Source organism: Bubalus kerabau, chromosome 7, assembly GCF_029407905.1.
Source record: "Bubalus kerabau isolate K-KA32 ecotype Philippines breed swamp buffalo chromosome 7, PCC_UOA_SB_1v2, whole genome shotgun sequence".
Lineage (NCBI taxonomy): Eukaryota > Metazoa > Chordata > Mammalia > Artiodactyla > Bovidae > Bubalus > Bubalus kerabau.
The window spans coordinates 105,787,489-105,805,052 of record NC_073630.1 but is presented as its reverse complement, the minus strand read 5'-3'; the positions used below and the strand labels follow the sequence as shown (position 1 = coordinate 105,805,052).

Below are 17,564 nucleotides of genomic sequence, written 5' to 3'. Positions count from 1 at the left end.
AAGTTTAAAGTATGACTAGATGCGCCAGTTGGAACTGTGGCTTACCCCAGAAAGACTTCCCAGAACCAGTTTTACCAACTGCTTCACGTAGGAGAATGAAGGCGCACAATTGCTATTCCTGATGTGGGCACTGCAAGCATCCAGGACAGTCCGGACAGAGACCCGAGCATAAACCACGTCCTCGCACATTCCAAGTAGTATGCTGTTGAGATGATCTCCAAGCTTGATAGGCTGAGGACAAAGAAGGAAAAGGTCACGTTGATCAGCGAGGGTAAATCGAACGAATGGGAGACAAATCATTTCCAGAGTCACAGGAACCATACCAAATAAATACACTTCAAATACTTGGAGGAAGTGAATTCCTTATGTAGTAGCATAAATGTTTGACTGCATTTTACCTTTTCATAACATAAAAACTGTATTAGCGGAGGATGGTTAACATATATCTCCTAAGAATAGGAGTTATTATTAAAAAAAACCTGGGTTTTTTTGGTATGCATAAGAAATGGAATGTTTTGATTAACCAAGGGTTTTGGTAAGCAGTTTATATATATGCATATACATGTATACGTGGAGAAGGCATTGGCACCACACTCCAGTACTCTTGCCTGGAAAACCCCATGGACGGAGGAGCCTGGTAGGCTGCAGTCCATGGGGTCGCAAAGAGTCGGACACGACTGAAGTGACTTAGCAGCAGCAGCATACATGTATACATATATATAAACTGCTTATATACATATATATGGGCTTCCCTGGTGGCTTAGATGGTAAAGTGTCTGGCTACAATGTGGAAGACCCAAGTTTGACCTCTAGATTGGGAAGATCCTCTGGAGAAGGAAATGGCAACCCACTCCAGTACTCTTTCCTGGAAAATTCCATGGATGGAGGAGCCTGATAGACTACAGTCCATGGGGTCGTGAAGAGTCAGACACAACTGGGCAACTTCACTTTCACTTCACTTATACATATACATAAACATTTCATTTCATACATATTTCATTTCACACACACACACACACACACACAAACACGTTTGTGCTCAGTGGCTCAGTCATGTCTAACTCTGTGATCCTTTGGACTGTGGTCTACCAGGCTCCTCTGTCCACGGGATTTTCCAGGAAAGAGTACTGGAGCAGTTGTCATTTCCTCCTCCAGGGGATCTTTCCGACCCAGGGACTGAACTAGCATCTCCTACCTCAGCAGGCAGATTCTTTATCACTGAGCCCCCTGGGAAAACCTACAAACACATATACACACACTATTTGGGGAGGAATAAACAATTTCCTAATATTTCATAAAAAGTAATAATAAATATAATTTTATACTCTCGTGATAACTTAGAAGAGATTTCAAATATTGCAATGACTCAAGGTCATTTTAATATAAGTTCTCGTTTTGCTGGTGAAACAGAAGCCAGAATGTGAAAATTTTTTTTAAATTAGTTGACATAATCTATAGAATATTATATCTAAATGTCCAAAGATCATACCAAGAAATGCAACATAAAACCACAAAGATAAGTCACTGCACACTCAGTGGCATGGTTAAAAATAAAAACACTGATGATACGAAGTAGTGGTGAGAAGAGCATTGCTGACTGGAGTCTGAACTAGTACATCTGCTTTGGTTTTAACATATGCTTTCCCTGTAACCCTTTCTTTCTACTTTTCATCCATTATGGATATCATATGTCATCCTTTAGAGCTCAGCTTAGCAACAACTTCCTTTAGTAAACCTATCCTAGCCCTTCAAGTCTAGTTAGAGGCTCCACATCTGGTTTTCCACGTGTGTGTGTCAGTTGCTCAGTCGTGTCCGACTCTTTGTGACCCAATGGACTGTAGCCCGCCAGGCTCCTCTGTCCATGGGATTCTCCAGGCAAGAATACTGGAGTGGGTAGCCATTCTCTTCTCCAGGGGATCTTCCCAAATCAGGGATGGAACTTGGGTCTCCTGTACTGCAGGAAATTTCATTCCCCTTAACATAGCATTTATCACATTGCATTGTAACTGGTTATTTGGTTGTCCATACCCATGACAAGACTCCACAGGCATGGGACATTATTTTCCTGGTGTCTGGGACACTGTGAGTCATAAGGTATGTGCTTAATAAATACTTTTGAATTAACATTAAATATTTCTCCAAAACAATTAATGATATCTGATAGTAAAATAGAGGTAAAAGTTTATATATACTTCCCTTCCAATTTACACATGATAGATACTGACTTTATTTTCAGTTACCAGAGAGAGAGAAGTGTTAAATTATAGGATATGATCACATTTTACATGTAAGTTAGGTTGTATAAAATATGACACTATTATTTCCAGTAATAATTTAACTTTCTTATTTATATTTATAGAATTGAAATGAGGAGAGAAAGTAAATACACAGTATTTTTCATGATGTAAAATGAAAACCAAAAGAAGCTGAAGACTAGCATTCATCTTTCATGGACCTTACGATGTCTGAATTTTAGAATAAAAGCCTAAAATGCTTACTGCTTCTTAATTTGATTATAAAAAGACACACCTAGTTATTTTTGTTTTGAGTTCTAAATGTCTAAAATAAAACAATTCTATATGCCGTATCTTTGATGAAATATACCTATTTTAAAAATTTGAATTCCATTTACTACGATGTATTGTGTCTTCAGGAAATCAGTTATTTTAGAAAACAAAGACCAGAAGCAGCCCAATGGTCATCAGAGCCTAAGACCCCAGAAAGTATTACTTTACTATCTGTGTCTGCTGCTGCAGGGGTCGTGAGGTATGATTTTGAAGTTATAAGAGAAAAAACTAACGAAGTAGAAACTCTGATATGTAGTTAGAGCTACTACTATTCCTATAGTTTTTGTATCAGAAAAGGCTATCACTTTCTAGTCAAGAATGAATCATCAAAGACATTTACAATTCCCCTCTATCAGTCACTAAATTAGAAGAAATAAAGGGGACTCCTATTTCTCTTGCTATAATTTTGAAGAGGCTACTGCATTTCACTGAGTTGTTGAAACACAGGCGTGTATTTGTGCTTGGTCACTCAGTTGTGTCCAACCCCATGGACTGTAGCCCGCCAGGCTCCACTGTCCATGGGGATTCTCCAGGCAAGGAAACTGAAGTGGGTGGCCATACCATCCTCTGATGACTTCTATATTTCTAAGAACATTCTCAGAAAAACAATTTCTTTAGTACTTTATTACTTCATTCTGAGAGAAGACATTATTAACGTGAACAACCAGTATAGAAACGCTGACGTGCCTGACACCACACTGTAGAACACCTAAATGCACAGAAGAGCTTCTTAAAAAGCACAATATTGTACACATGTGATGGCTTGACTTACTTGGCTCTGAGGCACTTCATGATCAGCTCCCCAGTACAATGTCATTCCGAGAGAATAAATATGGATCTAGGAATAGAATTAAAAAAAAAAAATCATTTTATGGTAAAAAGTTAATCTAGCAAGTACTATACATTCATCACTTTTTGCTCCAAAGAAAATGTAACACATGATTTGACAAAACCATCATTTCATATTTTGCATAAAAGAATGTGAGAGCTTATATAAAACAGAGAGTTAGTGGGAATTTGCTGTATGACGCAGGGAGCTCAAATCTGGTGCTCTGTGACAACCTCTAGGGGTGGGATGGGGTGGGAGGTGGCAGGGAGGTTCAAGAGAGAGGGGACCTATGGCTGATTCATGCTAATGTATGGCAGAAACCAACACAGTATTGCAAAGCAATTATCCTCCAATTAAAAATAAATAAATTTAAATTAAAAATGTATGTGAGAGCTTAAAACAGAAAATAAGACTATAAATGATCAGAACAGATTTTACTTTCCAACTCCTCAGTCTGTCTGCTATGAGTAATCATTTTTATCAGTCCTTTTTTTTTTAACTCTAAACTTTTTATTTTGTATTGAGGTTAACCAATTAACATGCTGTGATGGTTTCAGGTGAACAGCTAAGGGACTCAGCCATACCTTACGTGTATCCATTCTCCCCCATTTCTTATTTAAAGTTTCTTTATGCAAACTCAAGAGAATATGAATAAAAACTCTGACTTTCCATTTCTTTTACAAAAGGTCAGAAATTTTAAAAAATTACTCAACACCTTGCAGTTTTAATATAACAAGACAGGTTATGAATGTTTAGAGATGGCACTGAATCTCTTTAGCTTTGAATCTCTTAACTCTTCACTGCTGCATAGAACTATATTTTGTGGTTACTGTATTGTTTACTTAACTGATCTGTCACTAACTGGCAATTAGAAATTTCCTAAACTTTTGCTATCATAAAGTTTTAGTAAACAGTTTTGGAAATGTCTTTTTGTACATGCAAGTATTCCTTTTAAATTGACTCTCTTACATTATGAATAAAAGAGCAAATCATCTGTAGTTTTGATACATTTTTGTCTGATTTCCCCCCACAACGTTTTATCCTTTTGCATTTCTACAGCAACATATGAGACTTTTTTTCCACAAGCCTTAGCCATAGAATGTGTTATGAAGCTGTTTGCTGAACTGAAAAGAGAAAAAAAATCTCATTACAGTTTGATTAGCACTTTTCTTACCAAGAATGGATGAGGTAGTAGCACATGGAAAAAAAAAGGTGGGTCAGAAAAGGTTCCTTTTTCATTGTTTGTTTGCTTCTTAAAGATTGGAAAAATGACAACATATTTTTATGCTGATAGTATGGATAGAACAGGGAAAACTGGAATTGCAGGAGAGAGGAGACAGCTGGGAGAACACTGATGAGTAAGCAGGAGGAAGTGGAGGCTAACACACAGATGAAGGAGTTGGCTTCACAGAGGAGCACAGCCGGTTCTTACGAAGCAGGGAAGCAAAGAATATGAAAATTTATGTGGGTAATCTGGTCATGGGATCTTGGGAGAAGTCTCCTGATTACTTCTACTGTTTTCCCCCTGGTGAAACAGGAAGCAAGATTATCGACCTAAAGAGTGGACAGTTAATCCTTCTAAGTAATCATTTTCCAGCTCTCGTTAAGAGATTCAAAGCTAAATGTTCAGCCAGCTCTCCCAGTATTGAATAATCTTACCACAAACATTTTGTTTGCAGCCATCTTATTGCAATGTCATCTTCAGTGTCTTTTCTTTTTTTTCCATTTTGCTGTCATTTTTCCATCTCTATTTTTAATTATACAAACTGTCTCAAACCTCTTTAGATATATGTGAGATAAATCCATATAAAACTGGATATCCTTAGAATCTCACAGCATTTAAATTACAGATTAGAAAAAGTTTGTTCCTCTTTTTAAATATTTTCATGGCTCCCAATGTTCAAAATCCCAAATTCTTTATGATACACCAGGCTCACTCTGACTTGCCTCCATCTCCATTTTCCAAACAGATTTTTCAGTCTTCCTTCTCTTCTCATTCCTTTCTCTATCACACCTAAACACTTCAAAACTAAAAGATAATTCTCTGCTGGCAAACCAATCTTTCTCTTTCCCAGCTTTTTTTGAACCGTTCCTCTTACCAAGAATTTCTTTCCTCATCGGTCAATAAAAGTTCTACCCATTATTGTTAGCCCAAAGATGCTGTTATCTATTACGAATGCTATATAAATCTTTTCCCAACTGTATAAAGCATTCTCTCTTATACGATACAGTTTTCATTTCATTTGTATCTCTAATGAAACAGTTAACTAATACTACCTGCAACATACTTAGGATGTTTGCTTGTTTGTCTTCCTTGAGGGAGCCTCGTTTTTTATACATCTTAATATCCCTCTTAGCAACTGACACAACTTGTACATAGTAGATATTCAATACATGCCTGGTGAACTGAATTAAATGTGCATGAAGTTCAAGGCAACATGTTGCAGACTATTTGTATCACATTTCTGTTTAGAATTCAAGGAACCTCATATGGGAACACCTTTTCAAAGAGCCTCATACATGAAAAACATTTTTCATACCTTTAGCAAAAATGATGAACTGCATACTCAAATATATGTCTCAATATATTAATTCTGATTTGTGGTTCTTTGAGATACTGGTAGTACTTTAAGATCCTTTATTATATATACTTGTCAGTACGTGAATTGAATTACTTTAGTAACATCTAGGACTATATAAGATTAATAACATTTAAAAAATAGATTATAAACTTAATACATTTGCTGATCATCTACATATATATACACTATAATGGTTAATTTTATGTGTCAATTTGACTGGATGCCTAGATATTTGATCAAACCCTATTCTGGGTATTTCTGGGAGAGTGTTTTGGATGAAAGTGCCATTTAAATTGGTAAAGTGGGCAAGACAGATTGCTCTCCCCAATATGGGTTGTCCTCATCCAATCATTGGAAGGCCTGTATAGAACAAAATGGTTTACCCATCCCCAGGTAAGAAAGAATTCTTTCTGCCTGACTGCCTTCAAACTAGGACATCAGCTTTTTATTGCCTTTGGACTTGATCCAAAATATCAGCTCTTCCTGGGCCCTGAGCCTTCTGGCCTTCATAGTGGAACTACACCCTTGGTTCTCCTGGTTCTCAGACCAGAACTACAATGTTGCTCTCCTGGTCTCCAGCTTGCCAGCTCATCTTACAGATCTTGGGACTTGTCAGTATCCATGATCACATGAGCTAATAAGTCTCTCTTCACACACACACACACCCTACTGATCTGGTTTCTTTGGAGACTCCTGCTTAATAAATATCCAAATATGAGATATATATATATATGTGTGTGTGTGTATATATATATATAGAGAGAGAATATATATGTATGAATCAAACAAAGAAGAAGTGGTAAATTTGTACTGCTGCTGCTGCTGTTGCTTGTGTCCGATTCTGTGTGACCCCATAGACGGCAGCCCACCAGGCTCCCCCGTCCTTGGGATTCTCCAGGCAAGAACACTGGAGTGGGTTGCCATTTCCTTCTCCAATGCATGAAAGTGAAAAGTGAAAGTGAAGTCGCCTAGTCGTGTCTGACTCTTAGCGAAATCCAAAAAAGACAAGACTACTTCTGATTAGGGAAGAAATTTAAAGCAGGGGCAGTTTAAGCTGAGCCTTGAATACAGGTTATGTGTCCCCTTTCTGTGTTCTCTTAATATTTTGTACAGACCTACTATCCTTGTATTTTCATTATTATTATTATTAATTGCTTTTTGTCTGTCTCTCCATTACTGATACTTACATTACTACTTGCCCTTTGAGGGCAAAGACAATTTCTTATTCAATATCTCTGTAAACTTATGCCTAATATAGCGTGGAATATCTAAGTCCTCAAGAGATGGTCATTGAAAGAATGGTTGGTACTTAGGATGTGAGTTTGCAGAAATGGGGAAGGGCACTGTTATACAAAAGAGGGAAGCCACAAAGCATAGAATCTCTTTAATAATCACTGACTACAACTTGTGCATATGAAAGAGAGGAGTTGAAATATGGTTGGAATCAAACTCTGGAGAGGTTTCCTAGGTTTTGCAAAGGAATCTGTACTTAACTGGGTAAAAAAAAAAAAGCAGAAGGTTTTTGAAGGAAAAAAAAAAAAGAGACATGATCAGAGGGGTTAATCTGACAGCAGTTGGGCAAATAGTCAAGAAGCAGAAATAAGGTGGAAGATTATGATAAAAGTTCAAGAGAAAGGAAATGGGGACCCTACCATAGCCCTGGCAATAGGGCTGAAAAGGAGAGGATAGAATGGCTGGACTTGGGAAGATGACTTGAGAAATTTAGGCAATTAAGTGGACTTGTGGAAAGGCAGGAATCAGAGATAAAGATGTGAAAATGTAACATTAAAACACACACACACACACACACACACACACACACACACACACACACACAGAGTTGAAAGAGCCAATATATTCCATGGGAAAGAGAAATATTTTTTTTTTGTCTTTACAGTTATAATGGGCTGGAATATGAACTCTGTGAATGAAACGACTTTGTCCTATCCATAATTTTATCCCAGGACCTAGGACAGCACTTAACATAATAGTAACTGATAATACTCAGTGGGTGCTAACTCTATGCTGGGGACTGTTCTAAGCATTTAACAAGTATCATCGCATTTAGCTTTCAGCTCTATACCAGTGATTCTCAAAGAGTTATTCCCCAACCAGCAGCATCAGCATCCCCTGGGAACTTGGGAGAAAAGCAAGTTCTCAGACCCTGCCCCAGACCTACTGAATCAAGAGATCCTGGAGGTAAGCCCTGCAGTCTGTGTTTTATCAAGTCCCTCTGGTAATTCTGATGCAGGATAAAGTGTGAGAACTACTGTTCTATGCCATACCTGCCAGTTACACCTTGCTTCGAGTTCTTTTGGACATACATTCAAACCTGAGAAGCTGTATCACATAGCAGTTCTATGTTTAACTTTTTCGAGGAGCCGCCATGCTGTTTTTCATAATGACGATACAATTTACAGTCTCAGAAACGTAAATGAAAGTCCCAGCTTCTCTATTCTCAAAAACACATGCTATTTTTTTGTTCTCTTGATAGTGGTCAGTCTAATGGGTGCAAGATGATATCTCTACAACCCTAGCATTTAAATTTTTAATTTAATTCTGTCATTAAATGTTGGACTCTAGAACTAGACAGCCCTGGAGTTTCTTCCAATGCCTGTGTGTAATAACTATACTTTCAAATATATGGATAAATGGGAACAAATGGAAGGGAGAGAGGGTGGAATAGTAAGAATTAATGTAGAATAAATGTAGTGTAGTGTGGTTAAAGGCATTTGGTTTTTAAAACAAGTTCATTTGAGGTTTCTGCTGTTTCCTCATATTATCCATCTAAAGATGACTCCTGATTTTAAGAAGTACAGATATGGTGAAAGTGTTAGTAGCTCAGTTGTGTCTGACTCTTTGCAACCCAATGGACTGTAGCCCGCCAGGCTCCTCTGTCCATGGAATTCTCCAGACAAAAATACTGAAGTGGGTAGCTATTCCCTTCTCCAGGGGATTTTCCCAACCCCAGGATCCAACCCAGATCTCCTGCGTGTCCTGCATTGCAGGCAGATTCTTTAGTGTCTGGTAGGAAGCACAATTCAGAGAAGGCAATGGCACCCCACTGCAGTACTCTTGCCTGGAAAATCCCATGGACAGAGGAGCCTGGTAGGCTGCAGTCCATGGGGTCGCTAAGAGTCAGACATGACTGAGTGACTTCACTTTCACTTTTCACTTTCATGCATTGGAGAAGGCAATGGCAACCCACTCCAGTGTTCTTGCCTGGAGAATCCCAGGGATGGGGGAGCCTGGTGGGCTGCCATCTATGGGGTCGCACAGAGTCGGACATGACTGAAGCGACTTAGCAGTAGCAAGAAACACAATTACTGATACTTACACTGTAAGTTAGTGAAAATAAACACTTAACCTAAGATCCCTTTAGTTCACCAGGGATATAGTTCAAATCCCTGGTGCATGTCCAATAATCTTGAAAAGAAAACAAAACAAGAATTTGATTCAGGTTCTAGTCCTAACAAAATGATTTCAAAAGAATTGCCAAATTAATCATGTGCCAAGCAAGGAGGAAGTAAACAATTACTCACTGAAGGGAAAACCAGAGAATCAAAAAGCTTCGTGTGACCTACATAATCTTGTCTAGTTATTTAAATAAATGGGCATGCTATCTGGAAAAGTAAAATTTTAGGGCAAATAAATGCAAAGTGTCGTGGTAAGGTAAACTTTTTTTCATATAACTGAACAAGTAGTTTACAAAACAAGTTTCACTGTATGAAGGAAACATTTTCACAGGTTAAGATCTTACTAACTATTCATTATTATTCATAAGCTAGGCTTTAAGTATCATATTTTTAAAAAAATTTCATATACTATCCAATAGCAAGCATTTATTGAGAACAAGTTAAAAATGGCATATCCTTAACTCAGGAAACTATGAAATGCCTTTACCATCCTTTTTCTCAAGATGTCAGAATATAGTTGGCAACTTTGTAGGAATGGAACAATGCCCATCACATCCCCAACACTTGATTCTGAACACCTAGCCTAATACTGGGAGGCTTCAATCACTTTCCCAAACTCAGGATCTAACAGTTGTACCTAAATACATGGGAGGTTTACTGTCTGGGTATTCTGACATCGCAGGGCAAACTGGGAAAGCCCTTGGCAAGTCAGAAAAGCACTCGTGCACCTATCAAGCAGTTTTTCAATTGTGGATTTTAAATACCTTGCAAAAAGAATTCATAAACACTTGTGCAAAATTTTTTCTTAACTAGAGAAAACTTACTTATAATTCAGCAGCAGTTTTTAAAACTAAGACACTTGTGAGTCTACTGCAGTGATTCTTACAGTTTTCCTTAGGTCACCAGACCCACCTGAGAGACTGATAACCCAGTTTGAAGGACACTCAGCCCCTAAAGTGCTCAGACACATAAAACTTAGTACATCATTTCATTGGTTTGTAAATATCCTGAAGCTCAGTTAAGATTCAGAAATCTCAAGGGTTAAATAATTTACACACACATCATGCCTATCTCCAATATTCCAGTTAACCTCTATCTTTAAAAATCTTATTATTAAAGGAATCACAGAGTATACAGAATGAATGCACACTATTTAAATATACATAGCTATACATATGCTATCCAGTTTAATAAAACACTACCAGTATAAACACCTTCATGATATAAAACTACCAACACTGTACATACTGTGTATTAAACAAAGTCCTTTGCAAACACCTCCTTGCACATAATGGGAAATTTCTTAGGGTTAATGCCTTAAGCATTACTTCCACTTCATAGCTATGGTTTCTATTCACTGGTTGCTTTGCATGTACCTTCCCAAATTCTTAAGCAGCTCTCGGAATATAAAAGGTAGATAAAACTGGATTCTCTACCAATTCTCGTCAGTCTTATTTCAGATATATAATCAGTGGCTCAAATCAAGATGTCTTTCTCACATTAGAAAAATCTGTGTAACAGGCAGGCTTGGTTTTCTGTATCAGTGGTTCTGCATCTGCAGGTCCAACCAACTGAGGATCGTGTAGTACTGGAGTATTTACTATTGAGAAGAATATTCACATGAGGGGGTCCATGCAGTTCAAATCAGAGTTGTTCAAGGGTCAACTACATGTCAAAATTTTAAATGCACATACTCTGATTTAATAATTTTACTACTAGGAAATTATTAGGTTAGTTTTTGCACTTACATGCACTGATGTATGAGAAATGATATCCATAGCCAATTCTGAATTCTCCAAAGTTCCCTATCTATGTTATCACAGCTTGGGAATTCCCTGGTGCTCCAGTGGTTTGGACGCTGTGCCTTCATTGCCAAGGGCCTTGGTTCAATCCCTAGTCAGGGAACTAAGATCTCATGAGCCACGTGATAAGCCGAAAATAAATAAAAATTATCACAGCTTGCTACACAAAATACACATATTTATTCCAAAATTTCCATTCAGAGCCTTGACAATGAAATTAGATCTTCAAATATCAATGGCACTGCTATCCTCAGACTGGATATTCCTATCATAAACTTTTCCTTCTTCATTGTTTCATCAAATCAACTGTGAAACTCTTTTAGCTCTGCTTCTACTATAACCCCATCATCCCCACCTTTACATGCCCAAGGCCTTATACAATTTTTAGTTCTGTCCCTCAGATTATTAAAATGGCCCAGTTAGATTCCTACATAGTTTTTCATCTCATTTATCCACTTTCATCAAACTTGGAGGTAACAAATCACATCACATCACTCTCCTAAAGATATATCCCAGAAGAAAGTTTAAGTCTCTAGTATTCACTGTCTTCTTCATTCTGACCTGTCATCTCCCTTTAACCGCAGCCTTCCACAGAGGGGATGCTCCAGCCTAACCAGTCTGACCAAACACTCCTCATCAGAGGGCACAATCTCCTACTCTGCATGGCACAGCACAGCAACCCTGAGTGGAACCCCCATTCCTACCTATTTTCAATTTTCTAAATTCTCAGTTCAGTCGCTCAGTCGTGTCCGACTCTTTGCGACTCCATGGACTGTAGCACTCCAGGCCTCCCTGTCCATCACCAACTCCCGGAGTTTACTCAAACTTGTGTCTGTTGAGTCGGTGATGCCATCCAGCCATCTCATCCTCCGTCGTCCCCTTCTCCTCCCACCTTCAATCTTTCCCAGCATCAGGGTCTTTTCAAATGAGTCAGTTCTTCACATCAGGTGGCCAAAGTATTGGAGTTTCAGCTTCAGCATCAGCCTTCCAATGAATATTCAGGACTGATTTTCTTTAGGATGGACTTCTAAATTCTAGTCACTCTTCATACGCCAACACAAATGCTACCTTCTCTGCCGTACCATTCTAAACAGAAAATTGCTCCTCTTCTAAACTCTATCCCTCTATACATCATTTATTTGTATTTACCTTATTGGTCTATATACATTGATCAGGATCCATCTTCTAGTTATTTTTGTATCTTCCTCACAAGTACAGTGTTTTATACATAGCAGGCTTTTAATAAGTATTTTAAACCTTGAATTAATAAAGGCTCACATTTTTTTCATGTTTTTTCCTTAGACCTATACATTTTTATAAAATTACTTTGAATTCTTAAAATAAATATGAACTTCTTGGAATACACGGTCCTTTTGTTTCTTAGTTGAAGCATACTGTAATAGCAGGGGGTTTTCCTGGTAGCTCAACTGGTAAAGAATTCGCCTGCAATGCAGGAGACCCCGGTTCAATTCCTGGGTCAGGAAGATCCCCTGGAGAAGGGATAGATTGCCCACTCCAGTATTCTTGGGCTTCCCTGGTGGCTCAGCTGGTAAAGAATCCACCTGCAACACGGGAGACCTGGGTTTGATCCCTCAGTTGGGAAGATCCCCTGGAGAAGGATACCCATTCCAGTATCCTGGTCTAGAGAATTCCATGGATTGTATAGTCCATGGGGTCACAAAGAGTCAGCCACGACTGAGCGACTTTCACTTATACTATAATACTACACCATATGCTATAAGTTATAGGTGTACAACACAGTGATTCACAGATTTTCAAGGTTATGCTCCACCTATAGTTACTAAAAATATCTGGCTATATTCCCCATGCTGTACGGTATACCCTTATAGCTCATTTTATACCTAACAGTTTGTACCTCTCCCTCCTCTCCCCTTTTCTTATCCCTCCCCACTTCCCTCTCCCCACTGGTAACCACTAGCTTATTCTCTGTGAGTCTGTTTCTTTTTTGTTTTACTCACTAGTTTGTTGTATTTTTTAGATTCCATATATAAGTGATTTCATGATTATTTAAAATTCAATGAGTGTTTTTCAGAGGGTTGATGTAGGGTAGTCCAGTGTCTATTTTTCCTGTGCCCACCAAAACAAAATCAAGACAAAAAGAAAAAAAAAGACTTAATGTTACCTTTTCAACATCGGAGAGAGAAGTGAGTGACTGACTCTGAAGAACTTCTGGTGCAGTGAATGCGCGAAGATCCTGATTGGAAATATTTTCATCTGTAAATGACACACTGCCGGAGGGCAGCAGCAGCAGAGACCATGGAGAAATGATGAAGCCGAGAGCAGCAGGGTCAGCCATGCGTACTGCTTTGTAACCGCACAGAATGAAAAGGAAAAAAAAAAGATAGGTGTTTAAAATTAGGCAATTATAGATCACTTAAATGAATATCCGAGCATAGTCATAGATACATGCAGTTACATACACTAAATCAACATGCTATAAAAAGAGACAAGGTTTCATTCATCTACTACTGTTAGCATTATCAACAACCATGGATCTGGATCTGGCTTAAGTCTTTCAAACTTAGACTAGATGGCAGATCTAAGAAACTAGAGAATGTTCATTGTTAGTCATAAGATTGAACTTGGTTCAAATACTCCATCACAGTGATACAGAGATATGAATAAGAATCAATAGTCCTTACATGTTGGTGGTAGGGGGAAGGGATCATGGATTCCTTTGAGGATTTGGTGAAAACTATGATAAAGAAACCCTTTCAAGGAAACTGCCCATAAATATAAAACTCTATAAGCAAAAGGTGTTCATGGATCTCCTTAGAGCCCATTTATGGATCCCAGGTTGAGTCCCTGATTTATAGTATTGAGCCCTGAAACGGACAGAAAATAATTCCCTTGATAATTCATCAGATTTAGAAATAGTAAAGTTTCCAGCTAAAATGAAAATCTCTTTTTTGCATCAATATGTATATCTGTCTAGTTTCCATTTGTTCATCATTTCAGTAGAGTTTCAGACAGCTTCCATGCTACCAAATGGAATCAATGAGGTTGTTAATTTTGTTTTGTTTAGATGTTTGTTTATATTTGCACCTAAGAATTCAGTTTAAGAGTAGTTTTTTAAAAATCCTTAGATTTTAATTTTAGCAGGCCTCCTCTAAAAGTAAAACTATATACATTAGGCTCAATAAAACACACTTATTAGAGGGAATTTTATTTTGACCTCACATTTCAAAAGGAAATTAATATAGGTTTTAAGGTAACTGCTAAATGAAACTGAGTTACAGACTCAAGATATCTCTATAGCAAAGTCACAAAAGGGCTCTGACAAACAGCGACACTATTGTCTGATCTGAATGGGCGATACTGCTATCTAACTCAAATCATTAGAAACTGGCAGAAGTCTATGCAATAGTTTATCAAATACACAGTAAGTATACTTTCCTAAAATCAACTTCTATTAGAAGAGAATCATTGATCTTTTTTGACTTTTAAACCTCTACCTGTGGTCAAGATTCTAACCATCAGAATTTGACTTACGTTGATAAAAAAGTAAACTTTATTTCTCCTTTGAAGGTTAAAAAGGCAACTACACACTCTCCTGCATTCTTATGAATTTGAAACATGTCTTTAATAATTGTGTCAAGGAAGAGAAAAGTGTTTGAATGCATCTTTATTCACTCAGTGTACCTTGTGTTGCCCTGAAGCCCAGTTACAGATCACTGGTCTTCATATTCCAACTCAACCACACATTAGGTTGCTAAGAACAAGACTCTCAATTCTCATGGCAAAATAAGTCTCAATGAATCATCATAGCTGTTATGCTTCTCAGCCACTTTACACATTTTCTTTTTAAAGCTTCTTCTTGGGTATCTATCTCATGCACAAATAGCACAAAATTCAGCCACAGAACTCAAACCAGGTAGAACAATATTTTCTTTACCAAACGTTGCTATTCATTAAATTGAGATTTCATGTGTGTCACAGACATAATAAAATAGTCTATGATCAATTCTTTTCAAATTAGCAACTAACGGCCATTCCCTTCTCCGGGGGATCTTCCTGATCCAGGGATCGAACCTGGGTCTCCCACATTGCAAGCTGATACTTTACCAGGGAAGCCACCAGGAAAGCCCAAATGGAACAAACACTAGAACAATTCCAAAGGCAATGCACTGATACCTGGTGTAAGATGATGATGGCCTGGAACCACAGTGGTAGTGAGAACCTGTTAGAACGTGAGTGTATTTCAGAGACACTTACAACAAGAATTTCTTGACAGACTGGATGTGGAGTGAGAAAGGGGAGAATCAGAATGACTCCAAGATTTTGGTCTCAGTAACAGGAAGGATAGTGTGCCATCAACTGAGAGTGAGGAGACTACAGGAGTAGCATAGGTTGCTGCGGCAAGGCTGGGAGACAGTGGTAGGAATTCAACTTTACTTTGGGACCTATTAAGTTGAAGATATCTGTTATATATTCAAATGCAGGTGTCAAGTAGGCAGTTGGATCTCAAGTCTAGGAGAAAGATCTGAACTGGAGATATATTTTGGGAGTCACTGCCCTAAGAGATGGTATTGAAAACCCTGTAACTGGATGAGATGAACAAAAAGTTAGTTTTAAGATCGAAAAGAAATCAAGAACAAGGATTGCGCCTTGGGCTACTCCAACATTAAGACCAACTGCTCATTCTCAGTCTTTCCTTCCAGCTTGCTGTTCTTTTCTGGGGCATCCACACAAGTATGGCATCGCAATCTCTCTCTTACAATTCTTTTGTGCATCTCATACAATTCTTTTGTGCATCTCATACAATTCACTGTGCTGTCAAGCTCCACTTCACCATTTTAATTTTTTATTTAATAGTCATTCTATCAAGTGGTCCAGCATCCAATCCTGAACCTAAGAGAGGGAGTTGAAATTCCAACTCTCATGCCTAGTTCCTGTCAGCCTTATCTGGAGACAGCAGCCTTATCGGGGGACAGAAGTATGATTTCTGGTATACTTCTTGCCATTTGAATTTATAAATTATTAGGGATCACAGCTAATACAGAAGGAGTGCCATCCTGAAGTCTAAATGCTCTGTCTTGTCCCGCCATTCTTGGTGTTGGTATCCACTCAGACCTCTGGTGGCTCAGTGGTAAAAGAATCTACCTACAATGTAGGAGATTGCCTGCACTGCAAGAGACGTGGGTTCGATCCCTGGGTCAGGAGGACCGCCTGGAGGGTGTGGCAACCCACTCCAGTGTTTTTGCCTGGGAAATTTCATGTGGAGAGAAGACTAGCGGGTCACAGTCCATAGGACTGAAAGAGTTTGACATGACTTAGAGACTAAACCTCCACCACACTCTTCCTCCCTGCCCCAGGCAACAGACTGACCCTACCCTCTTCTTTACAGGGCGGCACACAACAGAAACTGCTGCAGGTAAACGTTATCTATAATTGCTTATAGCTTTGAAATTAACAGGTTTGTTTATTCACTTATCAGTACAACGAAGGTCAAAAAAACTACACTGACAAATGTATCTTTCAATTTTTGCTTTAAACAATAGATTTTTGTTAGTTTTTACTGAACATCTAAAGTATACCATTATTTTAAGTAGTTTATATATCTAAATGGCTCAGAAGGTAAAGCGTCTGCCTGCAGTGTAGGAGACTCAGGTTCGATCCCTGGGTTGGGAAGATCCCCTGGAGAAAGAAATGCCAACCCACTCCAGTGGGTTCTCCAGTGGAATCCAGTGGAATCTCCAGATTCTTGCTTGGAGAATCCCGTGGATGGAGGAGCCTGGTAGGCTACAGTCCACGGGATCACAAAGAGTCGGACATGACTGAGCAACTTCACTTTCACTTTTTATATCTAAACATAATATTTGCAAAACTTCAAGTCATTTGCTCATAGTTGTTGTTGTTTAGTCACTAAGTTGTGTCGGACACTGCGATCCCGTAGACTGCAGCACGCCAGGCTCCTCTGTCCTCCACTATCTTCAGGAGTTTGCTCGAATTCATGTCCATTGCTGACAGAGTCCATAGGGTTATTGGAAACATAAAAGGTATTAAAAAAATAAAAATAAGATTGTAAGTATAAGGTATCTAAACAGGAGAAAAGAATATAAAAGAGGATTTAGAGGAAATTACTTCAGTAACAATGAAGAGAGAATTAATTTTTTTTTGTATGTGCCTTTAAAATGAGTACGATTTGACCTTGGCTAAGGAGGAGATTCCAAAAAGAGGCAGCCAAGGCAAAAGCATGTGGTCAGGAAATTATTAAATTTGTACAAGGAACAGCAAGAACCTGGAGCAGAGGAATGGTAGAGAGCAGTGAGAAACACAATTACCAAGGTGGGTCATATTTTTACTTGTTAAAAAACACACATACAAAGAAATGACACAAATATTAT

General features: G+C 38.3%; 1 protein-coding gene across 9 annotated transcripts in view; it reads right to left on the bottom strand.

The window, feature by feature from the left end:
- PTPN13 (protein tyrosine phosphatase non-receptor type 13) overlaps positions 1-17,564 on the bottom strand; it is a 225,857-nt gene that overhangs the window by 135,385 nt on the left and 72,908 nt on the right. For 7 of the 9 annotated variants that reach the window (XM_055589037.1, XM_055589036.1, XM_055589033.1 and 4 more), the window contains exons 3-5: positions 13,340-13,521; positions 3,340-3,405; positions 46-231 (exon numbers count right to left, since the gene is read on the bottom strand). In XM_055589037.1, coding sequence (XP_055445012.1) covers positions 46-231; positions 3,340-3,405; positions 13,340-13,521 — 434 coding nt within the window. The remainder of the gene's footprint in view (positions 1-45; positions 232-3,339; positions 3,406-13,339; positions 13,522-17,564) is intronic. The other 2 variants (XM_055589032.1, XM_055589039.1) reach the window with 1 other exon arrangement.